This window comes from Panulirus ornatus, chromosome 31 (genome assembly GCF_036320965.1).
Source record: "Panulirus ornatus isolate Po-2019 chromosome 31, ASM3632096v1, whole genome shotgun sequence".
Lineage (NCBI taxonomy): Eukaryota > Metazoa > Arthropoda > Malacostraca > Decapoda > Palinuridae > Panulirus > Panulirus ornatus.
The window spans coordinates 3419159-3444039 of record NC_092254.1 but is presented as its reverse complement, the minus strand read 5'-3'; the positions used below and the strand labels follow the sequence as shown (position 1 = coordinate 3444039).

Below are 24881 nucleotides of genomic sequence, written 5' to 3'. Positions count from 1 at the left end.
TCATAAACAAATTGAGCAACCATGGTGGCATCTCACACCTCTGCATCTGACCAACCTTCACCTGGAATATATCTTCTGAAATTGAAAACAAAATGCAATGCTAACTACAAGTGAATTTGTGATTTACAGCCTATATCACCTTGACACAGGGGCTGGGGTAACTGGAAATGTAGAGGCTGTGGTTCAGGAGGTGGGGGTAACAGTAATGTAGAACCTGTGGTACAGGGTAAGTGGGTAACTGGTAATGTAGAACCTGTGGTATAGGGGATGGGGGTAACTGGTAATGTAGAACCTGTGGTACAGGGGACGGGGGTAAATGGTGATGCAGAACCTGCAATGTAGGGGCTGGGGGTGACTGTTGATGCAGAACCTGTGGTAAAGGGGCTGGGGGTAAGTGGTGATGTAGAACCTGTGGTGCCAGGGATGAATTTTAAGTGAGTGAACTTAGAACTCAGTACTCACCTGAGGCTTGTATCATCACCATGTTTGACTAGATATTTTATTATTAAACAGTATAAACTCCAGTCAAAACTGAAAAATATGCTATATTAATTGTCTCTGCAACAATATGCCATGTAAGATTTTGAACTATAACAGATAAGGTGAAATACGGAAGATTAGCATAGATTCACAGGACAAACATATTGGATATAATGGGATTTGGCATGGGTAGATATCAAAGGTTAGCTGGAGGTGCAGAAAGTAGTCATAATTACAAGAGAAGAGCTATTACAACATTCAGAACAATATATTGAGATAAGTCACAAAGGATTGGGATTATCTTGATTGATTTCCTTGAAATAAACACAAACAACCATATGAGAAAATTGATATTGTATGAAAAATGAAATGTCAAAAATATTAAAAATACTGGAGATTTACTAATAAATAACCTACACTTAAATTTTCACATAACTTACCATTTGGGGGTTAAACATCGAGTTGCTAGTCAAGTAAACTTTTTCACACATGAAGATAAAAAATTAAAAAAGTACTTGTGACAATAATTACTACAGTACAGCATTCTTCTTTTCGACAATAAAGTAAACACAGGAGTTTTTCCTTCTCTAAAACAATATGTAAAGCATATATTTTTAATTTCCTCCTGAACGTCTGTTTCTAAAATCAATGAATCTGTACTTTACCGAATCAAAATCAATTCAATGGACAATTCTTTCTATTGTGTCCTTCTTCCCCACATATTCCACACTTTCTCTTCTTTGGCTTGTTCCCTTCTGGAGCTTTACGTTTCATTCCGCCACTGCTTCTTCCTTGACCACGCCCAAACCCTGAATCTGCCACATAACAAACTATGTAAATTTCAAATAATAATTCTCATTTCTTTATTTTTCTTCTAATATCAGGTAAGTCTTTTTGAATTAAGAGATTCACAAAAGTTTTCATTACGTGAAAAATGCATGGAAATATGCAAATCAAATGGCTAAAATGAAAAAAAAAAAAAAAAGATAATGCCCTTTGGTAGAGACAAAAAAAATTATACCGTGATAGTGATATATGTCTCTGCTTAAACATTTTTCGTGATATATATCCCACATCAAGGTAATGCCAGGAACAGGCAGAAAACCTCATCTGCTATAAATCTGAACTTGCATCATTTCAACATTCCTGAGTTACAGCATTTGTCACAAATTTACTTTGTCCTAATCTACATGTATATTTATGCATCTACTGGCCCTAAAATCTAATAATTTCATTACCTTGATTGGGAGAATCAATGGTGTAAGAATAAAAATTTCAATTAAGTATTCCTCTTGATTAATTGTTATACAAGTATGTGTCTACAGACAGACACAGGACTGTAAAAATAATATCCTGCTTGAACATGTGTAGTGTTTGGATGTAAAACTGATCAAATGACACAAATCTAATTGAAGGGTACTTAGCTAAAGATGCAGTCATGAATGAATGAGTTGTTTAAAATGTTTAGAGAAAGTCTGTTAAAGGTTCTAGCATTAGTAGTCTGATACAAGTTTGTATGATTTAAGAATTGGAGGGGCAATACAGAGTGGATGGATAAAATTAGAAATGCTGTAGAAGAGAAGGTAAAGGTATATGGTAGACTGCTTGAAAGGAATGTACCATTGGAAGTTCAACAAAGGAGGAAGATAGAATATAACGGGTAAGCAAAATGTTAAGAAGCTGACTGAAGAAAGCAAACAGAGAAGATGAAGATTCTGGAAGAAAGTTGTGTGAAAAGTTTAGGTTAAGCAAGAAAGTGTACTGGAAGGAGGTGAAAAAGGAAAGATATGGATGTAAGAGTAAAAATATAAATGTGAGAAATAAGGAAGGGGAGTTACTGAATTAAAAGGAGGAAGTGAAAGAAAGATGGAAATAGTATTTTGGAGAACTAATGAATATTAGAGAAGGTAAGGCAGCAGCTGCTACACCCATAGATATAGAAAGGTATGAAAGTGCAGGGGCCCATAGCAAGAAGGGAGGGAAAAAGAGGTTGGAGGTGGAAAAGGCAACTGGATGTGGATAGGAGTACAACTGAAATGTTGAAGTATGGAGGAGAAAGTATGACAGTGGATACATTTCATATTAATTTAGCATGGACGCAAAAGGTGGTGCCTTAGGATTGGGGGATGGCTATCATTGTTCCTTTGTTTGATTTTTTATTCATCTCCTTTGCCAACACTTTTACCTCTCCATTCCTCATGCCATACCTGCACTTCTCCATCATCCTCACCTCCAAAAGAAGAGCAAAATTATCAGAATCTCCAAAGAATCCTCTCACAGCTCTAGCATCCAGCACAACCTTTCACCCATAGCCAATTAAATCCTTTTGTTCTCTTCTTCTATCATTTTTCATCCATGCATATCTGTGGATCACCTTTTGCTAAAACAAGGAGTTTGCAAGGAATAAAGCTCTCTCAGCACAGACATCCAAAAGATAATTTCCATTCTCATTTACTCCAGGCAATGCCCATTTACCAACCATCTCACCAATTTCATCACACCCCACCACTGGATTCATATCATCCATTATAACCACTTTCCTCCTTCTTAAACCCATTAATACAACCATCCAAAATTCTCCAGAAATGTTTCATTTCTTTCTTACTGCAAAAAGTCTCCATATTTACAGGTGCATATAAAAGTCTCCATATTTACAGGTGCATATACACATACCCATGCATACATCACAAAGAGAGAGAGTGAGAGTGGGGCAGAAAGTCATGCATAAAAAATCTTCATGACTTCTACCATTGACTTGAATGCTCACCAAAAAAAACCAGATGGGTGGGTAAACTTTAAATTACCGAAGACATCTGTCTTTACCCTAAAGTAGGCTGGTGAAATAAAGCTGGATTTTCTGACAAGCAAAACAGTATTCTGTTACTTGAAAATTATCTTCATGAAGGGAAACAAGACATAAATAAGAGGTCATAAGAGGTACATTTTAAAATTGGATTGAAGTAACCACAGAGCTGACTTATCCAGGCTGCCATTATTTCTTACATAAATTAATGACTCAAAAGGCATACAATCATTCCTGAATACATTTGTAAATAATCAAAAACCTATGAGAGGAATACAAAGTATTAAAAACTGGAGGAAGTGAAGTGTTTTAGATATCTGGGAGTGGATCTGGCAGCGGATGGAACCATGGAAGCGGAAGTGGATCATAGGGTGGGGGAGGGGGCGAAAATTTTGGGAGCCTTGAAAAATGTGTGGAAGTCGAGAACATTATCTCGGAAAGCAAAAATGGGTATGTTTGAAGGAATAGTGGTTCCAACAATGTTGTATGGTTGCGAGGCGTGGGCTATGGATAGAGTTGTGCGCAGGAGGATGGATGTGCTGGAAATGAGATGTTTGAGGACAATGTGTGGTGTGAGGTGGTTTGATCGAGTAAGTAACGTAAGGGTAAGAGAGATGTGTGGAAATAAAAAGAGCGTGGTTGAGAGAGCAGAAGAGGGTGTTTTGAAATGGTTTGGGCACATGGAGAGAATGAGTGAGGAAAGATTGACCAAGAGGATATATGTGTCGGAGGTGGAGGGAACGAGGAGAAGAGGGAGACCAAATTGGAGGTGGAAAGATGGAGTGAAAAAGATTAAATTTTAGCAATCTAAAACCTAGATATGCTCTTGTATTGGTTAGGTACATGATTAACAAACTTCAACTCAATCTTATCCAAAGTGACAAAGATGGGATTTGAGAAACGATGTCAGAGTCTGACTATAATTTCCCAGGGAGCAAATTACAGGAGTATGTGAGAGATATAGTGCCTGGCCTGTCACAAGAAGACCACATTAAGAAACATATTGAGTGGGTAAACTAAATGTCCCCTCTTGTACACATTCTCTGCCAAGGCAGGAAAAGTCCCCTCTAAAACATACTCCCAACAAAATCCATTTCAAAACATCCACCCTACCAACCCTAGAGGTACATAATCCTTTCCAATGCAGGAAATGTTCCACAGCCAGATATAATTCTTTGCTGACTTTGTGGAAGGGATATACCGAAAACAACACCAAAAAAATTACCATTATTCCACGTGTTCCCTGTACCACCTCCATCTGCATCATCCCCAACTTCATCTGCCCACTTGAAGAAGCGGCACTGTTCACTGCGATCCTTGCTGCAAGTGTAGAAATCTCGACCTTTGTTGGGACCTTCCTTATGCACTGTATATCTGAAAGCAGCAGTTGCTATAAATTTGCATGGGTTTATCAGTATTTATGTTTCTATGAAGATCATGATGAAACAAACAAAAGACAAATGTTTCAAAAAACATCAACTTCACTGCCACAATCACCTCAATCTTTGGTAACAACATAATATAGGACAAGTGATCTTGACTTACCCTCAGCAATCAATTTCTAAGTGAATAAACTCCTCCATGGTTATACATTACTGCCTCAATAGAATCTAACAGTCACTTATACTTTTATTTCCAAGAAAGAGTTGAGGAAAAGCTAATCAAACAGACAAGCTAACAATCTACGAACAGTAATAGTCATTTGTAACGTGCACTTCTCATTACATCATTACGTTTATGAAAATTTAGAACACATATAGAACATTGTGTCTATGAATCAAACTGTGGCATCTGTCAGGAAAATGAGCTTTGCTTCAATACTGTATTTGTTAAATAGTCTAAAATACAAGTATGTTCTAGCTCCATCTATCTCTCCAACATTATATATATCAACATATCATAAGACCCCTTGTGCTTAAGATGCAGCTTTTACGAAGTAACTTAACACCTACTCCTCCAGTTGTCCTACATTCATCCCTCAAAAGACAAACATGCATCATTACTGCACTCCTCAAACTCCATGGAGAGAGTACTAGCTACCAGGAAGGTAAGGCAAAGTCTAAACAATAGTATTTGAGGTGACACATTATTAGGACACTATTACAATAAGAATATAAATCTGTAGAGAAAATATGATGTAGGAAGTTCTGTGGGAAAAAAATTTTAAATCTTAGTTCTTTACCTCTATAGTATGATGAAGAAAACTCAAGTCAGATGTTTTTAATATTCCCCAAATAATATTATTTATATTTTTTTTTATTATACTTTGTCGCTGTCTCCTGCGTTTGCGAGGTAGCGCAAGGAAACAGACGAAAGAAATGGCCCAACCCCCCCCCATACACATGTATATACATACGTCCACACACGCAAATATACATACCTACACAGCTTTCCATGGTTTACCCGACGCCTCACATGCCCTGATTCAATCCACTGACAGCACGTCAACCCCGGTATACCACATCGCTCCAATTCACTCTATTCCTTGCCCTCCTTTCACCCTCCTGCATGTTCAGGCCCCGATCACACAAAATCTTTTTCACTCCATCTTTCCACCTCCAATTTGGTCTCCCTCTTCTCCTTGTTCCCTCCACCTCCGACACATATATCCTCTTGGTCAATCTTTCCTCACTCATCCTCTCCATGTGCCCAAACCACTTCAAAACACCCTCTTCTGCTCTCTCAACCACGCTCTTTTTATTTCCACACATCTCTCTTACCCTTACGTTACTCACTCGATCAAACCACCTCACACCACACATTGTCCTCAAACATCTCATTTCCAGCACATCCATCCTCCTGCGCACAACTCTATCCATAGCCCACGCCTCGCAACCATACAACATTGTTGGAACCACTATTCCTTCAAACATACCCATTTTTGCTTTCCGAGATAATGTTCTCGACTTCCACACATTCTTCAAGGCCCCCAGGATTTTCGCCCCCTCCCCCACCCTATGATCCACTTCCGCTTCCATGGTTCCATCCGCTGCCAGATCCACTCCCAGATATCTAAAACACTTCACTTCCTCCAGTTTTTCTCCATTCAAACTCACCTCCCAATTGACTTGACCCTCAACCCTACTGTACCTAATAACCTTGCTCTTATTCACATTTACTCTTAACTTTCTTCTTCCACACACTTTTCCAAACTCAGTCACCAGCTTCTGCAGTTTCTCACATGAATCAGCCAAATAATATTTCCCCAAATAATATTTCCACCCATTCTTATTTCACTTCCAGTGACTGTGCTGCATTACAAGTGACACGAGAATTCCATGGAATACCCTTTCATTCTGTTACTATCTGGTCACCTTTTTAAGAGAATAATACAACTATTCAGGTACCATAACAATCATACAACAATTCTGTTATCATAATTATCATACAACAGTAAAAGTACCATAACCTTCTCCATCAATTTCCTCTGCTTATTAAAGATAACAAACAATAAAGCTATGACATATCAGTAATGCTGGCTAACCTCCGTGCAGGAATTGCACAGTTGCAGACAACACTGACAGCCTCCCTTTCACTGCCATCAAAACCTGTAAAGAAAAGAAAGGCAACGTTCCAAATTGCAATTCACCTATGTGGTTCACCAGAAAATATGTTTCTACCAAGGAGTCATAAATAGATTTAACTACTTAATATGCAAAAATTTCAGCTTGTTTCCATATGATACTTCATGCAAATCAGTTTTGCAACTGTACACCTGATGGACTTCATATGAATGTCAACAGATCATCTTACCAGCAATAAGCTATGTTCATTTAGAATAAGGTTAAACTTTAAACCATAAGTAAAGTTAGCTTTTCATACACATCATAGAATACCTTATAGACTTCATGTGAACAAACTTCATTCTTTTATAAGAAAAATGCTGAAATTGCTATTACTGGCCAACCATACTGCTTCTCTGGCATTCCCTACACAACTATTGCATGGCCATATTTCGCCCTACATCACCAGTAGCATAAATCTACATAATAACCAAGTCCTCATACAATCAAAGTGAATCATGTTAATGTCTTCACACCAAAAATCAATGTAATTGGCCAAGATTCTGAAAAAGACTTTTGTGTCACTTATTGAGCTCAAGCTTGCTTCAAGAAATCAGTGATACCTAATTTAGCAATCTTTGAGTCTCTCACATTCCAAACCAAAAGTAGTTATTAATAAAGCTTTGCTGATATAAGTATTTCTCTTAATCAACTGACCAACAGCTGAGAGTCTGTCAATAACGTATAAAAGTTGAAAATCCAATATAACACCTTTGTATTCTTACCTGAAGTTAACCCTCTGTTCCAACCACTTGAAGAAATAGAGTGACCACCCCCATCTCTTGCTCCCCAACCTCCACCTTTGCCTCCTCCTCCCCCTCCACCTCTATGACTACCTTCTCTACTCTTGGTGTTTTCTCCATCATCTGCCCATAGAAAAAAGGCACATCCCCCACCCTGAGGCTTGGGGCACTTGTAAAACTGACGACCTGCAAACATACAACGTTCACTTAGAAAACTAGTGCATTTTTCACTTCATACAATGGCATAGCTTCATTCAAAGCAATCAGTGAAAGTTTTATCAAACTTAAACTGCAATAAATATATAAATCTAAACAGAACAAACTGTTACAAACACTCACGAAAAAGGGTTTCAGAATCAACAAACTGTAAAAGATGATTCTTGTATATCTCACACCACTCTAGTATCTATATCCAACTGCAACACCAAGATACATGTTTGAAAATTCCAATGTCAGCTGCATTATCATAAATTGGAATCAAACAGCTTTTACATAAAATCTATTTACAAAATTATTATAATCTGAAGCCACATCTTGCCCATTTGTGCCTATGCCTGATTTTAGGTCCTTTGAACCCAATATGCAGCAACAATCACTAGTCTAATCAAATTTAATTCCCAAGTGAAAAGCATTGGCATCCACAGATAAAAATATTTATCTTCTTTCTAGTGATGAAAAAACACCGACTATCCAAGTTAACAAAACAAAATCACCATAGCAATAACTGGGAGGTCAGCATTACGAAGAAGATAGTATGAGGAGCAATAAAGCTCTTAAAGAATGAAATAGTTGTGGGTATATCAAGTGCAATAGACCATGATGGTCAAGAGTGGAAGTAAAACTACTGTAAAATGGTTCTGGAACATGTGTATGGATGCATGGTCATATGCTTCATGAAATAATGAGGGATCCAAACATTCCACCGCATAAAAGAAAAGCAAGTAAAAATAATTGAGAGAATAACTAAAAAGTATTGAGACAAAAATTTTTATACAGAATTCTGGCGTACATGAAAACAACATCAAATGAAACACGTCAAAAAACTGTATTTACAGTCATGCAAATTAAGTACTGATAATACATCTCTGAATAAGTGATTGTCAGTATGCCAAAAAATAAAAACAATTTTACTGATTCTCCAAATATCACTAAAAATTTTCTTGAACGTTTATACAGATCAAAGTCCCTCAAACTGAAAGTATCTTTTCTGAACATGAATACCACATAATCTAAAATGGAGGTAGAAAAGGAATGACAGAGAGAGAGAGAGAGGTGAGATGTGGATATTTCTGGTACTTACCAGTATTAGGGCCTTCCTTCCGAACAGTAAGCATAATTGCATCCTCATTACAGTTACAAACAATAGCATTCTCTCGATCATCATTTGTGGTACCATTCCAAGATGGACGAAACTGGGAGTGTGATGATCCAAAGGCTGAGAATCCAGAGTCTAAGTTATTTACTAAGCTATTACTGGCAACTGAAGAATTCAAGAATGCATTTCCATAGCTGTCATGGCCTCTATTTGGTGCTACACAAGATCTGCTGGAACTCTGATGTCTGCTATCACTGTTGCTAGCATTCCAAATTGTACTGCTTCGGTTGTTTCTGTCCATGTTGCCTGCTATACCAGTGTTTGAGTTACTTATGTTCTGCTGACCGAAGATAATTCTTCGCTGGTTGGTGTTTGGGATGATGGGCATTTGCATGGAAGAGTATCCACTATCTGATGAGGTATCCAAGTTTCTGTCCTGAGATGAATGCCCAGTTCCTGGTATAAAGGAGCCTAGATAATTTTTAGTCACAAATTATATTCCATATAAATCATCTAGCATTATCTGTGTACCCTTACACCTTTTCTTATATTATGGTGAGGCATCCTGACAGCAATCCTTGAGCATCAGATATGCCATCCACAGCATCCCCTTCAATACAATCCTATTTACTCAACTCCTATTTGTCTTCCACCTGTTCTCCCATTTAATTCAAATACACTCCAGTGGTCCTTACTCCAGATTTTAATCTTTCTACAATACATAACTATTCCCTTTTCTATATCTAAAAATCCCAAAAGTTTCCCTATTTATCACAATTTCCACACTCTAAACAACATCCAACTCATAATAAATAAGTCTTAACCATCTATATTGTATTAATTATCCTAAAACTACAAAAACAAGGATTAATTCAATACATTTTAAAATGTAGAGCTTCCAGCAACTTGAACCACACGTATTGTAACACTTTTTTTCCTGAAGTACTTTCCTTAGGCTCCAAGCCAAACTGCCACAGGTTAGTACATTAACTATTCAGTATTTGATTACCAAAGTCTTAAATACCACCCCATCAGACCTATGCCAATCTCAAACAACACTCACCAGACAAACATCCATACCGTATACATTAAACAACCATACATCACCACAAACACCAATTCAACACATCATAAGACCCTACATGCCCATAATGCATCTACCACAGTGATCACAATTAACACTTACAGCTCAAATGCACTGTATTCTTCCTACACAGACACACATCATAACACATTATAACTTGGACATAGCTGGATTCCTTATTGCTGTAGAAGCCACATAAAGAGAGAAGGAACTTCTGGGGCTGGAACTTATCAAGCTGAAGGAAATGTGGGAATTGGTGAATGAGTGTAAGGAAGTGATGTGGGTAAAACTGGAAAAGGGATTATGAAAGCTGGGTGATTATAATGCTCATGCATTTGGGCATGAAAAGAATTAGGAAGAGAGGGGAGCAGTTTCAGTGGAGAAGAGTGAATGTATCAGCAGTTTTAATGTGAGAAATCAGTTCTTAGTGATTTTTTTTTTTTTTTTTTTTTTTTTTTTTTTTTATACTTTGTCGCTGTCTCCCGCGTTTGCGAGGTAGCGCGAGGAAACAGACGAAAGAAATGGCCCAACCCCCATACACACGTACATACACACGCAAATATACATACCTACACAGCTTTCCATGGTTTACCCCAGACGCTTCACATGCCTTGATTCAATCCACTGACAGCACGTCAACCCCTGTATACCACATCGCTCCAATTCACTCTATTCCTTGCCCTCCTTTCACCCTCCTGCATGTTCAGGCCCCGATCACACAAAATCTTTTTCACTCCATCTTTCCACCTCCAATTTGGTCTCCCTCTTCTCCTCGTTCCCTCCACCTCCGACACATATATCCTCTTGGTCAATCTTTCCTCACTCATTCTCTCCATGTGCCCAAACCATTTCAAAACACCCTCTTCTGCTCTCTCAACCACGCTCTTTTTATTTCCACACATCTCTCTTACCCTTACGTTACTTACTCGATCAAACCACCTCACACCACACATTGTCCTCAAACATCTCATTTCCAGCACATCCATCCTCCTGCGCACAACTCTATCCATAGCCCACGCCTCGCAACCATACAACATTGTTGGAACCACTATTCCTTCAAACATACCCATTTTTGCTTTCCGAGATAATGTTCTCGACTTCCACACATTTTTCAAGGCTCCCAAAATTTTCGCCCCCTCCCCCACCCTATGATCCACTTCCGCTTCCATGGTTCCATCCGCTGACAGATCCACTCCCAGATATCTAAAACACTTCACTTCCTCCAGTTTTTCTCCATTCAAACTCACCTCCCAATTGACTTGACCCTCAACCCTACTGTACCTAATAACCTTGCTCTTATTCACATTTACTCTTAACTTTCTTCTTCCACACACTTTACCAAACTCAGTCACCAGCTTCTGCAGTTTCTCACATGAATCAGCCACCAGCGCTGTATCATCAGCGAACAACAACTGACTCACTTCCCAAGCTCTCTCATCCCCAACAGACTTCATACTTGCCCCTCTTTCCAGGACTCTTGCATTTACCTCCCTAAATGTAAGAGTGGATAATGTGGAAGAGGGCATAATTGGGGGCCATGGAGTATTTAGTAATGTAAGTGAAAATGGTGAATAGCTTGTGGAGTTGTGTGCTGAAAAAGGCCAGTGACTGGGAATACATGAGGTAAAGAGAGGGACATACATATCTATACAAAGGTGAGTAAGGTATATGGTAAACAAATATTACTGGATTATGTGCTAACTGATAGGCTTGCAAAAGAGAGACTCTTAGAAGTCAATGTGCTTAGTGGAGGCAAGGGTGAAGCTTTGTACCGGCTTTAAGAGAGGAAGATATGGATGAGAAGAGGCTGGTGAAAGACAGAGAGATTGTGTGAATAGATATCAAGAGAGAGTGAGCATATAATGGCAAAAGGTGAGAGTACCTGAAGACAGGGGAAAGAGTAAGGAACAGAGGGAATCCAGGGAAACAGTACTCAAGTGTGCAAGAGAAATGTGCGACATGCAGAGTAGGAGGTAAACACGTGAGAAAGGATAGTGAGTGGAGGGATACCAAATTTAAGTTGTTAGTGAAACAGAAGGGATGAATGGGCATCATATGCATGGAACGAATGCAAGTTACTTAGAGATGTACATGAGCAGAAGGTGCATGTGCTGAAAAAGAGGGCAAATGAGAGTTGGGGTGTCAGCCAACTTTAGGGAGAATAAGCACATATTTTGGAAGATAATAGTGAGAAAAACAAGATAACAAATAGGAACATCAGTGAAAGGGGCAAATGGGGAATGGTAAAGGCAGAAATAAAATGAATAGGTGATTCAGTATTTGAATGATTTTTTAAAGTGTTTGATAAAAGGATGACCAATGTAGGATGTTTGGGTTCGAGAGGTATGCAATGTGAGAGTCATGGAAAGTGGCTTGGTGAAAGCAAGAATAGGTGCTGAAGGCCTTGTATTGAAATGTAGCAAGGTGGCTGGAGTGGGGTGGGTGACTGTTTTACTATTTAGTTAGGATTTTCAATGTTTGTATGAATCATGGTGAGGTGCCTGAGGATTGATGGAACACATGTATAGTGCCACTGTAAACAGGAAAGGAGGACATTACAGAGTTATAAGTTGGCGAATGTACCTGGCACTCAGTGGCTGAAGGGGTGGTTGCATATATAAAGTACTAGACTGGAGAAACATAATGTGATTTTGAGAGCTGTAGAGGCATGTCCTCTAAAGAACTCACTCATGTGAGGAACACTTAAGAGAAGCAGGATATGTATGTAGCATTTCTGAAGAGCACATATGATCGGTTGATAGATATGCTCTGTGGAAGGTGTTACAAATATATGGTGTGGGAGGAAGGCTATAAGAAGCAGAGGAGCTTTTATTGAGAGAGTAAGGCATGTGTGTGAGCAGGGAAACAGGAGGGCAAGTAGCATAAGGTGAACGTGGGTCTGCAGTTGGGATGTGTGATGTCATTTTAGCTGTTTACTATGCTTCAGAATAGAGTGAAGGGAGTGAATGCTAGGGGTCTTGGGGAAAGGAGCAGGTATGCAGTCTGCTGGGGCTGGGATACGAGTTGTTGTTTGTTAGTGACAGTGCTGGTGGTAGATAGTTTTAATGGATAATACAAAGTTGCAGAATAATGTATAAACATGGACAGATAATAGGAATCAAAGGCTCATGAAATAATAACCTTATTCTTTAAGAAACTATGATTACTCAAGCTGCTATTTCTGAGACTTCCATATTACCATCATCCCTTAAGAGCCTTAGCTATATTCTTAACCATTTACAAATAATAAGAGACTCTAAAACATACCTTGTCCCCCAGTGACTGCCGTAGTGTAGATACTCAAGGATCTGATGTCCAGTGTGTCAAGAAAGTGCTGGTCACACCCACCCAGACATGCCTCATACTCATCAGGAAGGTAAGGGACATATGAACGAGGCCTAAACTTAAACAGAAGTTTTTTAGGAGATCCATTACACTGCAAGGATACAGCAGGGATACAAACATTAACTTCATGTACATATCTTGACCTAGTAAGACATGAGTAATAAAGTGTATACAGTAATGTCAATCATGAAAGAAAATGCTAAGATATGGCATAAATAATTCTTAAAAAGTCTGAAGAATTGTAGCAAAAAAAATTATATTCGTTTATTTTACTTGATTGCCGCTTCCCATGTCAGCGAGGTAGTGCCAGGAAACAGATGAAGAATGGCCTATCCACTCATATACACACACACACAAATATGTATATATATATACATATGGATTGAACCAGGGCATGTGAAGCGTCTGGGGTAAACCATGCAAAGTGTGTGGGGCCTGGATGTGGAAAGGGAGCTGTGGTTTCGGTGCATTATTACATGACAGCTAGAGACTGAGTGTGAACGAATGGGGCCTTTGGTGGTTTTCCTAGCGCTACCTCGCACACATGAGGGGGGAGGGGGTTGTTATTCCTTGTGTGGCGAGGTGGCGATGGGAACAAATAAAGGCAGACAGTATGAATTATGTACATGTGTATATATGTATATGTCTGTGTGTGTATATATATGTGTACATTGAGATGTATAGGTATGTATATTGTGCGTGTGTGGACATGTATGTATATACATGTGTATGTGGGCGGGTTGGGCCATTCTTTCGTCTGCTTCCTTGCGCTACCTCACTAACGCGGGAGACAGCGACAAAGCAAAATAAATAAAATAAATAAATATATATATATATCTTTCTTTCTTTCATACTATTCGCCATTTCCCGCATTAGCGAGGTAGCGTTAAGAACAGAGGACTGGGCCTTAGAGGGATATCCTCACCTGGCCCCCTTCTCTGTTCCCTCTTTTGGAAAATTAAAAAAAAAACAAGAGGGGAGGATTTCCAGCCACCCGCTCCCTCCCCTTTTAGTCGCCTTCTACGACACACAGGGAATAAGTGGGAAGTATTCTTTCTCCCCTATCCCCAGGGATAATATATATAGTGTATGTATATGTGCATATGTGGGCATTTATATATATATATATATATATATATATATATATATATATATTTTTTTTTTTTTTTTTTTTTTATACTTTGTCGCTGTCTCCCGCGTTTGCGAGGTAGCGCAAGGAAACAGACGAAAGAAATGGCCCAACCCCCCCCATACACATGTACATACACACATCCACACACACAAATATACATACCTACACAGCTTTCCATGGTTTACCCCGGACGCTTCACATGCCTTGATTCAATCCACTGACAGCACGTCAACCCCTGTATACCACATCGCTCCAATTCACTCTATTCCTTGCCCTCCTTTCACCCTCCTGCATGTTCAGGCCCCGATCACACAAAATCTTTTTCACTCCATCTTTCCACCTCCAATTTGGTCTCCCTCTTCTCCTCGTTCCCTCCACCTCCGACACATATATCCTCTTGGTCAATCTTTCCTCACTCATTCTCTCCATGTGCCCAAACCATTTCAAAACACCCTCTTCTGCTCTCTCAACCACGCTCTTTTTATTTCCACACATCTCTCTTACCCTTACGTTACTTACTCGATCAAACCACCTCACACCACACATTGTCCTCAAACATCTCATTTCCAGCACATCCATCCTCCTGCGCACAACTCTATCCATAGCCCACGCCTCGCAACCATACAACATTGTTGGAACTACTATTCCTTCAAACATACCCATTTTTGCTTTCCGGGATAATGTTCTCGACTTCCACACATTTTTCAAGGCTCCCAAAATTTTCGCCCCCTCCCCCACCCTATGATCCACTTCCGCTTCCATGGTTCCATCCGCTGACAGATCCACTCCCAGATATCTAAAACACTTCACTTCCTCCAGTTTTTCACCATTCAAACTCACCTCCCAATTGACTTGACCCTCAACCCTACTGTACCTAATAACCTTGCTCTTATTCACATTTACTCTTAACTTTCTTCTTCCACACACTTTACCAAACTCCGTCACCAGCTTCTGCAGTTTCTCACATGAATCCGCCACCAGCGCTGTATCATCAGCGAACAACAACTGACTCACTTCCCAAGCTCTCTCATCCCCAACAGACTTCATACTTGCCCCTCTTTCCAAGACTCTTGCATTTACCTCCCTAACAACCCCCTCCATAAACAAATTAAACAACCATGGAGACATCACACACCCCTGCCGCAAACCTACATTCACTGAGAACCAATCACTTTCCTCTCTTCCTACACGTACACATGCCTTACATCCTCGATAAAAACTTTTCACTGCTTCTAACAACTTGCCTCCCACACCATATATTCTTAATACCTTCCACAGAGCATCTCTATCAACTCTATCATATGCCTTCTCCAGATCCATAAATGCTACATACAAATCCATTTGCTTTTCTAAGTATATATATATATATATATATATATATATATATATATATATATATATATATATATATATATATATATATATATCTTTCTTTCTTTCATACTATTCGCCATTTCCTGCATTAGCGAGGTAGCGTTAAGAACAGAGGACTGGGCCTTTGAGGGAATATCCTCATCTGGCCCCCTTCTCTGTTCCTTCTTTGGAAAAAACAAAAAAAAACAAGAGGGGAGGATATATATATATATATATATATATATATATATATATATATATATATATATATATATATATAAACGCCCACATATGCACATATACATACACTATCCAGATGTTGGTGAAGAGTTAAGCTAGTTACACACCTGGGAGCATGACTGCTCACACACAGTGATGTTCTGCACAGTTTCAGGTAACCACAGTGTGGTACGACACTGTGGGAAACCCAAGCACGTCACAAAGTATCTACCACCATCACGCTTTTCCTTGACCACTACGTCACAACCACAGGACGAACACTTGCATATCTGCCAGAAACATGATATTATACAAAATGGTGAGAGTTACTGTCCGAGTTAAATGTCCCATAAAACAAATTTCATCTTACATGGATTATGTTATGTACATCACTTTTATATTACAAAGTATACTCTCATCTACCATACTGTTTCATAATGTGAAAACTTGCAACCATCATATATCTATTTATCTATATCTCTGATGCCTGTTCCTTTCTGGAACTCCCTCAAGGGAGATGCCACAGCAATAGAGTCTCCATAACTCATGAACTCCAGTGCCACTTCTTAGCTTTTAATGCCTCATCCTGAACAGGCCACTGGCAGAGGGAGACATTTAGGCAGGATTATTAAGTAGAAACATTAGGAAGAAGTAGTACGTATGAGCATTAGATAGAAGTGGTCATTAAGAACATTAGATAGGAGCCTCTGCAAACACTGCACTAGACTTGCCCTCTGCCAGTGGCCTATTAAGGGTGAGGCACTAAAGGTTAAGAAGTGGCACAGGAGTTCTTTAGCTATGGAGAGACTGTTGCCATGGCCACCCCTCTGAGGGAGTTCTAATTGGAACTGCCATCAGAGATATAGACAGACAGATAGTAAAGGGATAGCTGAAGAGAGGTGATAACAGGAGAATTAATAGGGCAAACACTTTTGATTCCCTTCTGGTTGAGGGAGAGAGAGAGAGAAGCCTCCTAGTATAAGATGATACAGCTCTCCTGTCTGCAATCCAGAGAGTACAGCCTCAGTGATTTCAATTATTTCAAAAAGTTCAGTTTCTTTACTGAGTCAAAACAGGCCATGAAATATATCTAAACACTTTCTAATTCTGAAATTTAGCCCATCTTGTAAGGTGATATTAACTAACAGCAGTATTCTTTCTATTCATGACAGTGTCATAAGGAGCATCATTAGATTTTCCTTTTGTATTGAAAGTCTACAAGATCCATCTTTTTTGGAAGAGACGACAGGTAACTTCTACTAACAAGATTTTCATACATATTCTAGTATAATCTTTCTTAAAAGTCTTGCTTTATTTCATGTCCTCTGGTTGCTCTGTCCCTACATGTCATCAATATGTTAAAAAAATTAAAGGTTGCAATCACTTTTCTCTCTTCCTAAGTGGACAAAATGAAAGCCTCTAGCCTTTCCCTGTAACTCAGCTCTCTTAATTCTGAGTTTCTGTCTCTCTACACCTCTGTGACTAAGCTTGTGGCTTTTTGAGCCTTCACTTTCCATGTCACTTTCCACAGTGTACTCTGCCTCTCTTTCCATAGCTGAGTCAGCACTTCTGTGAGTTTGCCACAAGTCATCTCAAAAAAGGCTCTCACAACCTCTTGTTGCACTATAAGATTTGCCATGACTCTCTCACTACCTTATGGAAGATGTTACACAGATTGGGAAAATGAAATGTTAATATATGCAACTAGCAATTTTAATTGGGAGTACGATGTGCGCAAGTAGGATGACTTGAATTTATGGAATTTGTAAAGCACTAGAATATAATGGTTATTCAGTACTTTTTTGCATGAAAAAGATATCTAAAAACTTAAAGCTATATACATAAAATCATATATTTTGGCTTCATTTAAAAAATGTATCAATTTATTTACACTTATATTGTCTAAAATTTCTTCAACACCTTTATTTCTTCAATTATCATATAATTCATATTTGACTCTTAAGATTTCTATATTTTAGGCATTCCATTTGTACAGTCTCCATGGTAATACTGTAATTGTATGTGTCACATGGTGGGTCAGGTCTCCTCTCCATTAAGTTCCTAATCCTCAGCTGACAAAGAAGTCATAAATTGACAACAACTGTTGAAATAGGAAGGTCACACTTCAACAACTTTCTTATGATCCACAGTTTGTCAATCATTCGAACTCCAAGTTTCCATCTAGCTTACCATTTACATCTTACATAACTGATCATTCCGACACAAAACAAGTGTGAAGTAATATTCTTGTATATATATCATTAAATACAGCTGCTTTAACCACAGTATTGGTTATTTCACTGCTGCTGATTTTAACATGTCCACAACACCAGCAGAATTCTACGCTCGTATGCTTTGTGTACTCTTACAATGGAAGGGTGAGAGTGAGTGGTTCCCAAAGAAAGTGAATCTACTTCAACATGTGCAATGTTAACATGCATACTTAATCTGTTCATGAACTGGGTGCTAATGAAGGTAAATATGAGACTCCTTTGGCAAAGGGCGGGTGTATAGTATGTTAGGGGTTGGGGTCAGTGAAGGTGAATCAATTACAGTTTGTAGAAGATATTTCTGGCAGCAGATGACAAAAACTCCAGGAGCTGGAGTACTTGTAAATGGACAAAGCTGAAAATGTGAACAAATGTACGATAATGATGTGCAGAATGGGGTGAGACAGGATGCTTTGAGAGTGAACTTAAATGGGGAGGACCAGGAAGAAGTAGAGTGCTTTACTAAAACCTTGCTTTACTAAAACCTGGAAGAGAATATGGTAGCTAATAGAATCACAAGGACTGAAGTAAGTTACAAAGTGGAAGAAGTGATTAAGGTCATGGGTGTGTTAAAAACATGGAAAGAAGGATCAGTGTCTGCAGGGCAAAGATGGATATTTTTGAAGGAACAGAAGTCCTAACAATATTGTATCGATGGGGACTTGGGTTACAAGACAAAACAAATGAAGAGAGTGGATGTGCTGGAAATGAAATGCCTTGACACAATTTGTGGAGTAAAGTACCATGATCATGTAAGAAATGAAAGCATCAAAGAGAAGTGTGGTAGTGAGCACAGGTTGACTCAGAGAACTAACCAAGAACATGCCAATGGAGAGAATGAGTGAAAACTTAAAACAGTGCATTTCCACAACCAATTCACTGTAAGTACATCAGCCACACTAGATCCAACTCCATGCCATAAGTACCTACAGGAGTAAATTGTGGGATTTCTGGGATGGGCTCATTCTCTGGGCGGCGCTGTGGCTCCTCATTTAAGAACTGCGCCAGAGCTTCATCAATTTTTCCAGCCTGTTGTGGGTACAAAAGGCACAGTCTTATTACAAACCACATAAGATAACCTATTCTATATAAAAAGTCAACAGATTCAATGTCATTACAAAAGACAGGATTGAACAGATTTTTATGATACAAAGAGTTAATGAGAGAAAAGTTCACTGTATTCAGCAAATGAGTTTAAACAAAGGATATTCTAGAGGACAGTGTCTGGTGGCAGGCCAGTGATTTTAAAAGCTTGTGCAGCTCAAACCCCAATAAACAAAATGTCGCACCATCCATTAAATGGTTACTTCCTCCAAAATTGCTGGAAGCACTCATTAATCTATTGGAAGAGTTGAAAGATTCACCCAGTGGTGACCTTTAATGGTAAATAGGAAAGAAAAAGGAAACTTATCTCCTATCTATCTATCTATCTCTCTGATGCCCATTCCCTCTGAGGACTCCCATCAAGGGGTGGACAAAACAAAAGATTATTCACTTATCCCTGTCCTTACATGCCTCCCTTGTATACACCATTCCACGCATTCTCCTGGTGGAGGAATCCCCAGAACCGCAAGGGTATATCCATAACATCAGAAACTTTTTGAATGATATGCATGTCATCCTCGTACAGAGGCCCTGCTAAACTCTGTATCGTTACAGAGAGGGAAGACTACTAATAGCATAATTTCACTCTCGGGTAAAACGGGTATTACTCAATCTAAACCCACTGAAGACTATAAAGACAGGTTTAGTTTCTAAACAAGGCATGATATTCAATAACTCCCCTTCTAGAGCCCAGAGCTAAACAACAAGATTCATGCAACTCGCTGGAAAAATAAGCACAGAAGCTCCAAGCTTTCAACTGTATTTCTAGCCCTTTTCAAAGATACAGACTTAATATGAGCAAGAGAATATATATAAACCAGCAGAGGAAATAGGGAACAGTTGATCTGAAAAACATGGAAAAGATGACCAGAATGGTAAAGTGACAAATGCACACAAAATGCAAGGAATACCCACTATTGTAATAAAAAGGAAGACATATTCACTACAAAAATATATTGGATCTAACCTATCTTAAGGAATTTTCACTTCTTACTAGTATTTTGAAAAAACTCAACATTAATGTTGTTTTTCAAATATGAAAGCACCATACAGATTTCCTTAATAAAAAACAGGCTATCATCTCATGAAAAATCAGATATGTACTCTGTTCCATATAAAGTATGTAATAAGATGTATGTTATCCAAATGGGTAAATCTTTAAAGGAAAGGATTCAACAGCATAAATATTCTGTAAGGGCAGCCTTGGAGTCAAGTGCAATATTCAAACATATAGGAGATTGTTCACATCCAATAAAATATGGAGAGTCAAATTTATTCTATCCTTGAGTGTAACTTACAAAAAGGCTTATTGCTGAATTCTCTTTTATCATACTCCACAGCACCATGAACATGAATGAAGGAATTATGAAAGCAGTAAAAGGGTCACTTTATCATTCTGGCGCTGTGGTGTACGCTGGTTTTATATATACATTCTCTTGTTCGCAAGAAAATCTGTATCCTTTAAAAATGGTTTGAAACAGAGTTGAAAGCTTGGAGCTTCTGTGTTAATTTCCCAGCAGGAAATTATGTGTATGTGACTTCATGTGTGTATGTGGGGAGGTAACAGCAAAAAAAAATAAATAAAATGGATTACATGAGGTTTCAGACTGAAAGTTCCCATTTGATTTGCTGGACAAAAGAGCAACAGAGGAGAGAGCAGTTGTAAATCTCAAATTAGGACTGTTTTGAAAAACAAAACCTAGGGATACATGTCCTTGAAGGACTTTCCTAAGAGGCAACAGCACTATTGACTTTGTTCTTAGGTGACAAGGGTTAGTGAACTTTTTTAAGAGAGTGCAAGTTAATTCCAAAAATTCTGATTCTTCAAGAAAGAAAAAGGTATTTCAGGCCAACCTAAGGTGAACTAAGCAAAAGGACAAATGTATTGGAAAAGGTTAAATGTCAATTTGCTCTATACCTTTGCCTTGAAGGATTTGAGAAAAACACTATTCATGTAAAATAAAAATCCAGGACTGAGGCTGAGGTCCTTCAGTCTGAGGTAGTCCAGATAACACTTCATGGTAAAAACTTAGGCATGTGACAAGCTGAAGGCACCTCTCGCATGAAAGTGTTGTCTCACTATGGACTACTGGATGACTAAGTCCAGGAAAAGCCACTTATTCGAGAAGAACCTTTTGCTAACAAAAAAGCTGGGTAAAAGAAAATCAAATTCCACTAACTCTTAGTAATAAGCAAACAGACTGACTAAAGACGTGATGTGGACACTGATAAGTACTTTCAATGCCAAGGTCACCAAAGTTGCTTACCTCTAAGGCACAGCCAATGGGTGAACACATCCAAAACATTTCTGCATATATAGCCCCAAACCAAAGTCTAAATGGTGCTAATACTGGAACAGCATCATGAATAACCTAGAATCTACTTTCACTCTATATGAAATATACAAATGTGTAAATTAAAAATAAGTAAAAAACAAATACAGTGAAGGAAAGGGATACTGATTCATAAAAGCTGACTGCACAGCAGGAGCTGGCAAATCTGTCAGTCCTAAAAACAAAGAAATGAGCCAGCTTTGAGAAAGTGATAAGAGACAGGTCAGTGATATCAGCATGGCTGAGGTTGATAATTGACCAAGGGCAAGCTGCAGATATCACTTAGGTGTTCATAAAGGGTAAGTGTAGGCTGCTGCCTCATCAACAAATACGAGGCTGGACAGGGTCCTAGCCAGTACATTAACAAGAAATGTATCTTAAGCTTACAGGACAAACTGCAGTGGAGAGAAAAACAAAATTATTTAACAGAATTCCACCTGTATCAACAACTGTGGAAGAAAATTAGAAGTAAAGCAAATCTAGTTAACTTTCATTCACACTATAAGGTAATTCTAAAAACCAATTTCATACCTGCCGTAAAGCTTCCTCAAACACGTCCCGATACTTAGTGACTTGTTCAAGCAGGACCACCTTTGGATCCTTAGCTCCTATACATATTCTGCAAAAGTTAAGGAAGTATATTTTCAATTGTTTAATTACAAAATTATATGCACCTTATCTTTATGAAGTTTATTCAGTGTCACATAAGCACACATCCTTAACATGTACTCATTCAACCTTTGATTCTAACTCTACATTCCTCATACATTTATCTGTTTCATATTTGTTTGCCATTCCTGAATCAGCACACTAAGACCAGTAACAGGATAACTCATTTGCTCATATCCACCTTCTAGCTATCATGTATAGAGCACCAGAAACAAAAGTACACTATCCACAGATAAGCCCCATGAACCAGTCAATGGGTTCCCCTTGCTGCTTCAGTTCAATAACAACATATTCCCTCTACCATTCTTTAGCAGAATTACTTGTGGAAATGACAACAAATCTCGTAAAAATGATCATATAAAACAAAATGGAAAAGAACATGGAATGACTGAAGGACAAAGATAAATGAAAGATTTATCATAATAAATGAACCAAGAAAAAATATCATACATGAATGTGCAAAGCTGAATTATGAAGCACTCAAGAATACACACCAACTATAGGTTACACCTCTTTAATCTGGCAACCTTGGGATCTGGCCATTGCTGGACCACAGAAATTGATCCCTTTAAAGACCCTCAGTTGAACGCTCTAACCAAATACCATCAACTTGGTTTTATGTGTTCCTGCAAAACTGCTGCAGCCAAGAACTATTACCCTATCTTTGGAATCCTTACCCCCAGATAGAGGAGACTCCTCAATATCTTAGGCAAGAGTTTTTTGTTGCATACGACGCCGATACAAGGCAGACTCGTCAGCATAATGCACTTGTTCTGGGGCTAAGAAATTAATAGGACTGTTAATTAGCTTGGCTGCAGTGTTGCTAAAAGTGCTGACCTGGTGGCAGATCCACAAACTAATGGCAGCAGATTCAATATGTGCTGGACCACAGAGCACCAGATTAGAGGTACAACCTGTATCTCAGTGAGTGCAAAAGTGTAAAGGATATTTGAAAGTATAAAAAATGAAGATCCTAAATGCTAAGGGACCTTCTGAACCGACAAAGGAAATTAAACATGGGGTATCGCAATATATGTAAAAGGCAAACTAGAAACAAATCAAATAATCAAATCACATGAGCAGTAAACATACCAACCATTAACAAAATAAACAATGATATACAGACTACCAAAAATTATAATGAAAAAATTCAATGAGATCTTTAAAAAGGAGAACTATTCAACAATCTTTTCAAATACTCATTTCATATCTTTTTCACCCTCCTTATCCCATCACTCATATGACTAAATACATTCATATCCTACAAGCTGGTAGTCTGCTTGTAAACAAGATATCGCCTGACATATGCCACAGATCATATTCACTGTTGTACCAGCTACACCATTCTAATTGCCTCCATAGGAAGTGTAATCACATTTTCAAGATGCCTTGGGAACTACAGGATGTAAGGCTATTACTCGAGATGAAAGATGCGGGGCTTAAGAGGTTTGATGACGACGAGAAACTCAAGGCTATAAACTGCATATCAAAAGAAAATTCTTTATGTAGGAGGGTATACTCCAGCAAGTATTTAATGCATATGAGCCTGGCTTATTTTGAAAATGAACATAAACCAAGATACTGATTTAGCAAGAAAGAAAAGGCTTATCATCAGTTGTTTTGACAATTGATTTTACATGATTTTTGAGATTTTGCATGGAATACTTTTACAGTTAATTCCAATTAAAGCTCTGCTAAATGCAAAGTAACCATATTCACTGTTTGGATAGGTTAATTAAGAGAATTTGCAGTTTTGTACCCAATTCTGAATATCAATGTTTAGCACTATAGCTCGATAGGCCACATCCTCTTCCAGTTGTCAAGGCAATGTGCACATGTCATTGGAAGTTAACACCAGTGCACTAGCATCCTAGTTATGATGAAATGAAGAACTTTGTACAGAGTAGGATGCTCATTGTTAAAAAGGTTGATTTGAGTTCTTGCCAACCATTTATTATATATAATGGAACATTAGGTAGAAGCAGTAGGTTTGAACATTAGGTATGAGTAAGTAGAAGTAGTCAAAAGGAATATTAGGTAGAAACCTCTGAAAGCACTGAGCTAAAGCTGTCTTTTGCCAGTGGCCTGTTAAGGGTGAGACACTGAAGGATAAGGAGCAGCACTGGAGTTCACTAGTTATGGAGACCCTACTGCCATGGCCATTCCCTTGAGGGAGTTCAAGCTGGGAACAGGCATAAGAGATACAGATGGAGAGATAGATAAACAAAACCACAGAACAAAATATTTACATACCTGATAATGTACTTCCTACCTTTTCAAGTCAGCCTCGAGTTCTGCCCGAAGATTGGGTTTTGACATCTGAAAGCCCATCGAATCATAGCCTTCAACTAATCCCATACCAAGTTGGCCTGGCACAAACCGCATGTCCTGCAGTCCCACATACATGCGGGATTTGATTGTCTCTATGTGATCAGCATGGGTTGCATCAGTTCCTGTCAAAGGTTTTA

General features: G+C 38.6%; 1 protein-coding gene across 2 annotated transcripts in view; it reads right to left on the bottom strand.

The window, feature by feature from the left end:
- Positions 1 to 485: 485 nt before the first annotated feature.
- Top3alpha (topoisomerase 3-alpha) overlaps positions 486 to 24881 on the bottom strand; it is a 45689-nt gene continuing 21293 nt past the window's right edge. The window contains exons 11-20 of one of the 2 annotated variants that reach the window (XM_071680368.1): positions 24686 to 24866; positions 22276 to 22363; positions 19238 to 19336; positions 16166 to 16327; positions 13256 to 13424; positions 8890 to 9360; positions 7572 to 7775; positions 6768 to 6831; positions 4509 to 4657; positions 486 to 1295 (exon numbers count right to left, since the gene is read on the bottom strand). In XM_071680368.1, the coding sequence (XP_071536469.1) occupies positions 1156 to 1295; positions 4509 to 4657; positions 6768 to 6831; positions 7572 to 7775; positions 8890 to 9360; positions 13256 to 13424; positions 16166 to 16327; positions 19238 to 19336; positions 22276 to 22363; positions 24686 to 24866 (1727 nt within the window). In that variant the 3' untranslated portion in view covers positions 486 to 1155. Of the gene's footprint in view, positions 1296 to 4508; positions 4658 to 6767; positions 6832 to 7571; positions 7776 to 8889; positions 9376 to 13255; positions 13425 to 16165; positions 16328 to 19237; positions 19337 to 22275; positions 22364 to 24685; positions 24867 to 24881 lie in introns of both variants that reach the window. The other variant, XM_071680367.1, reaches the window with a different exon arrangement.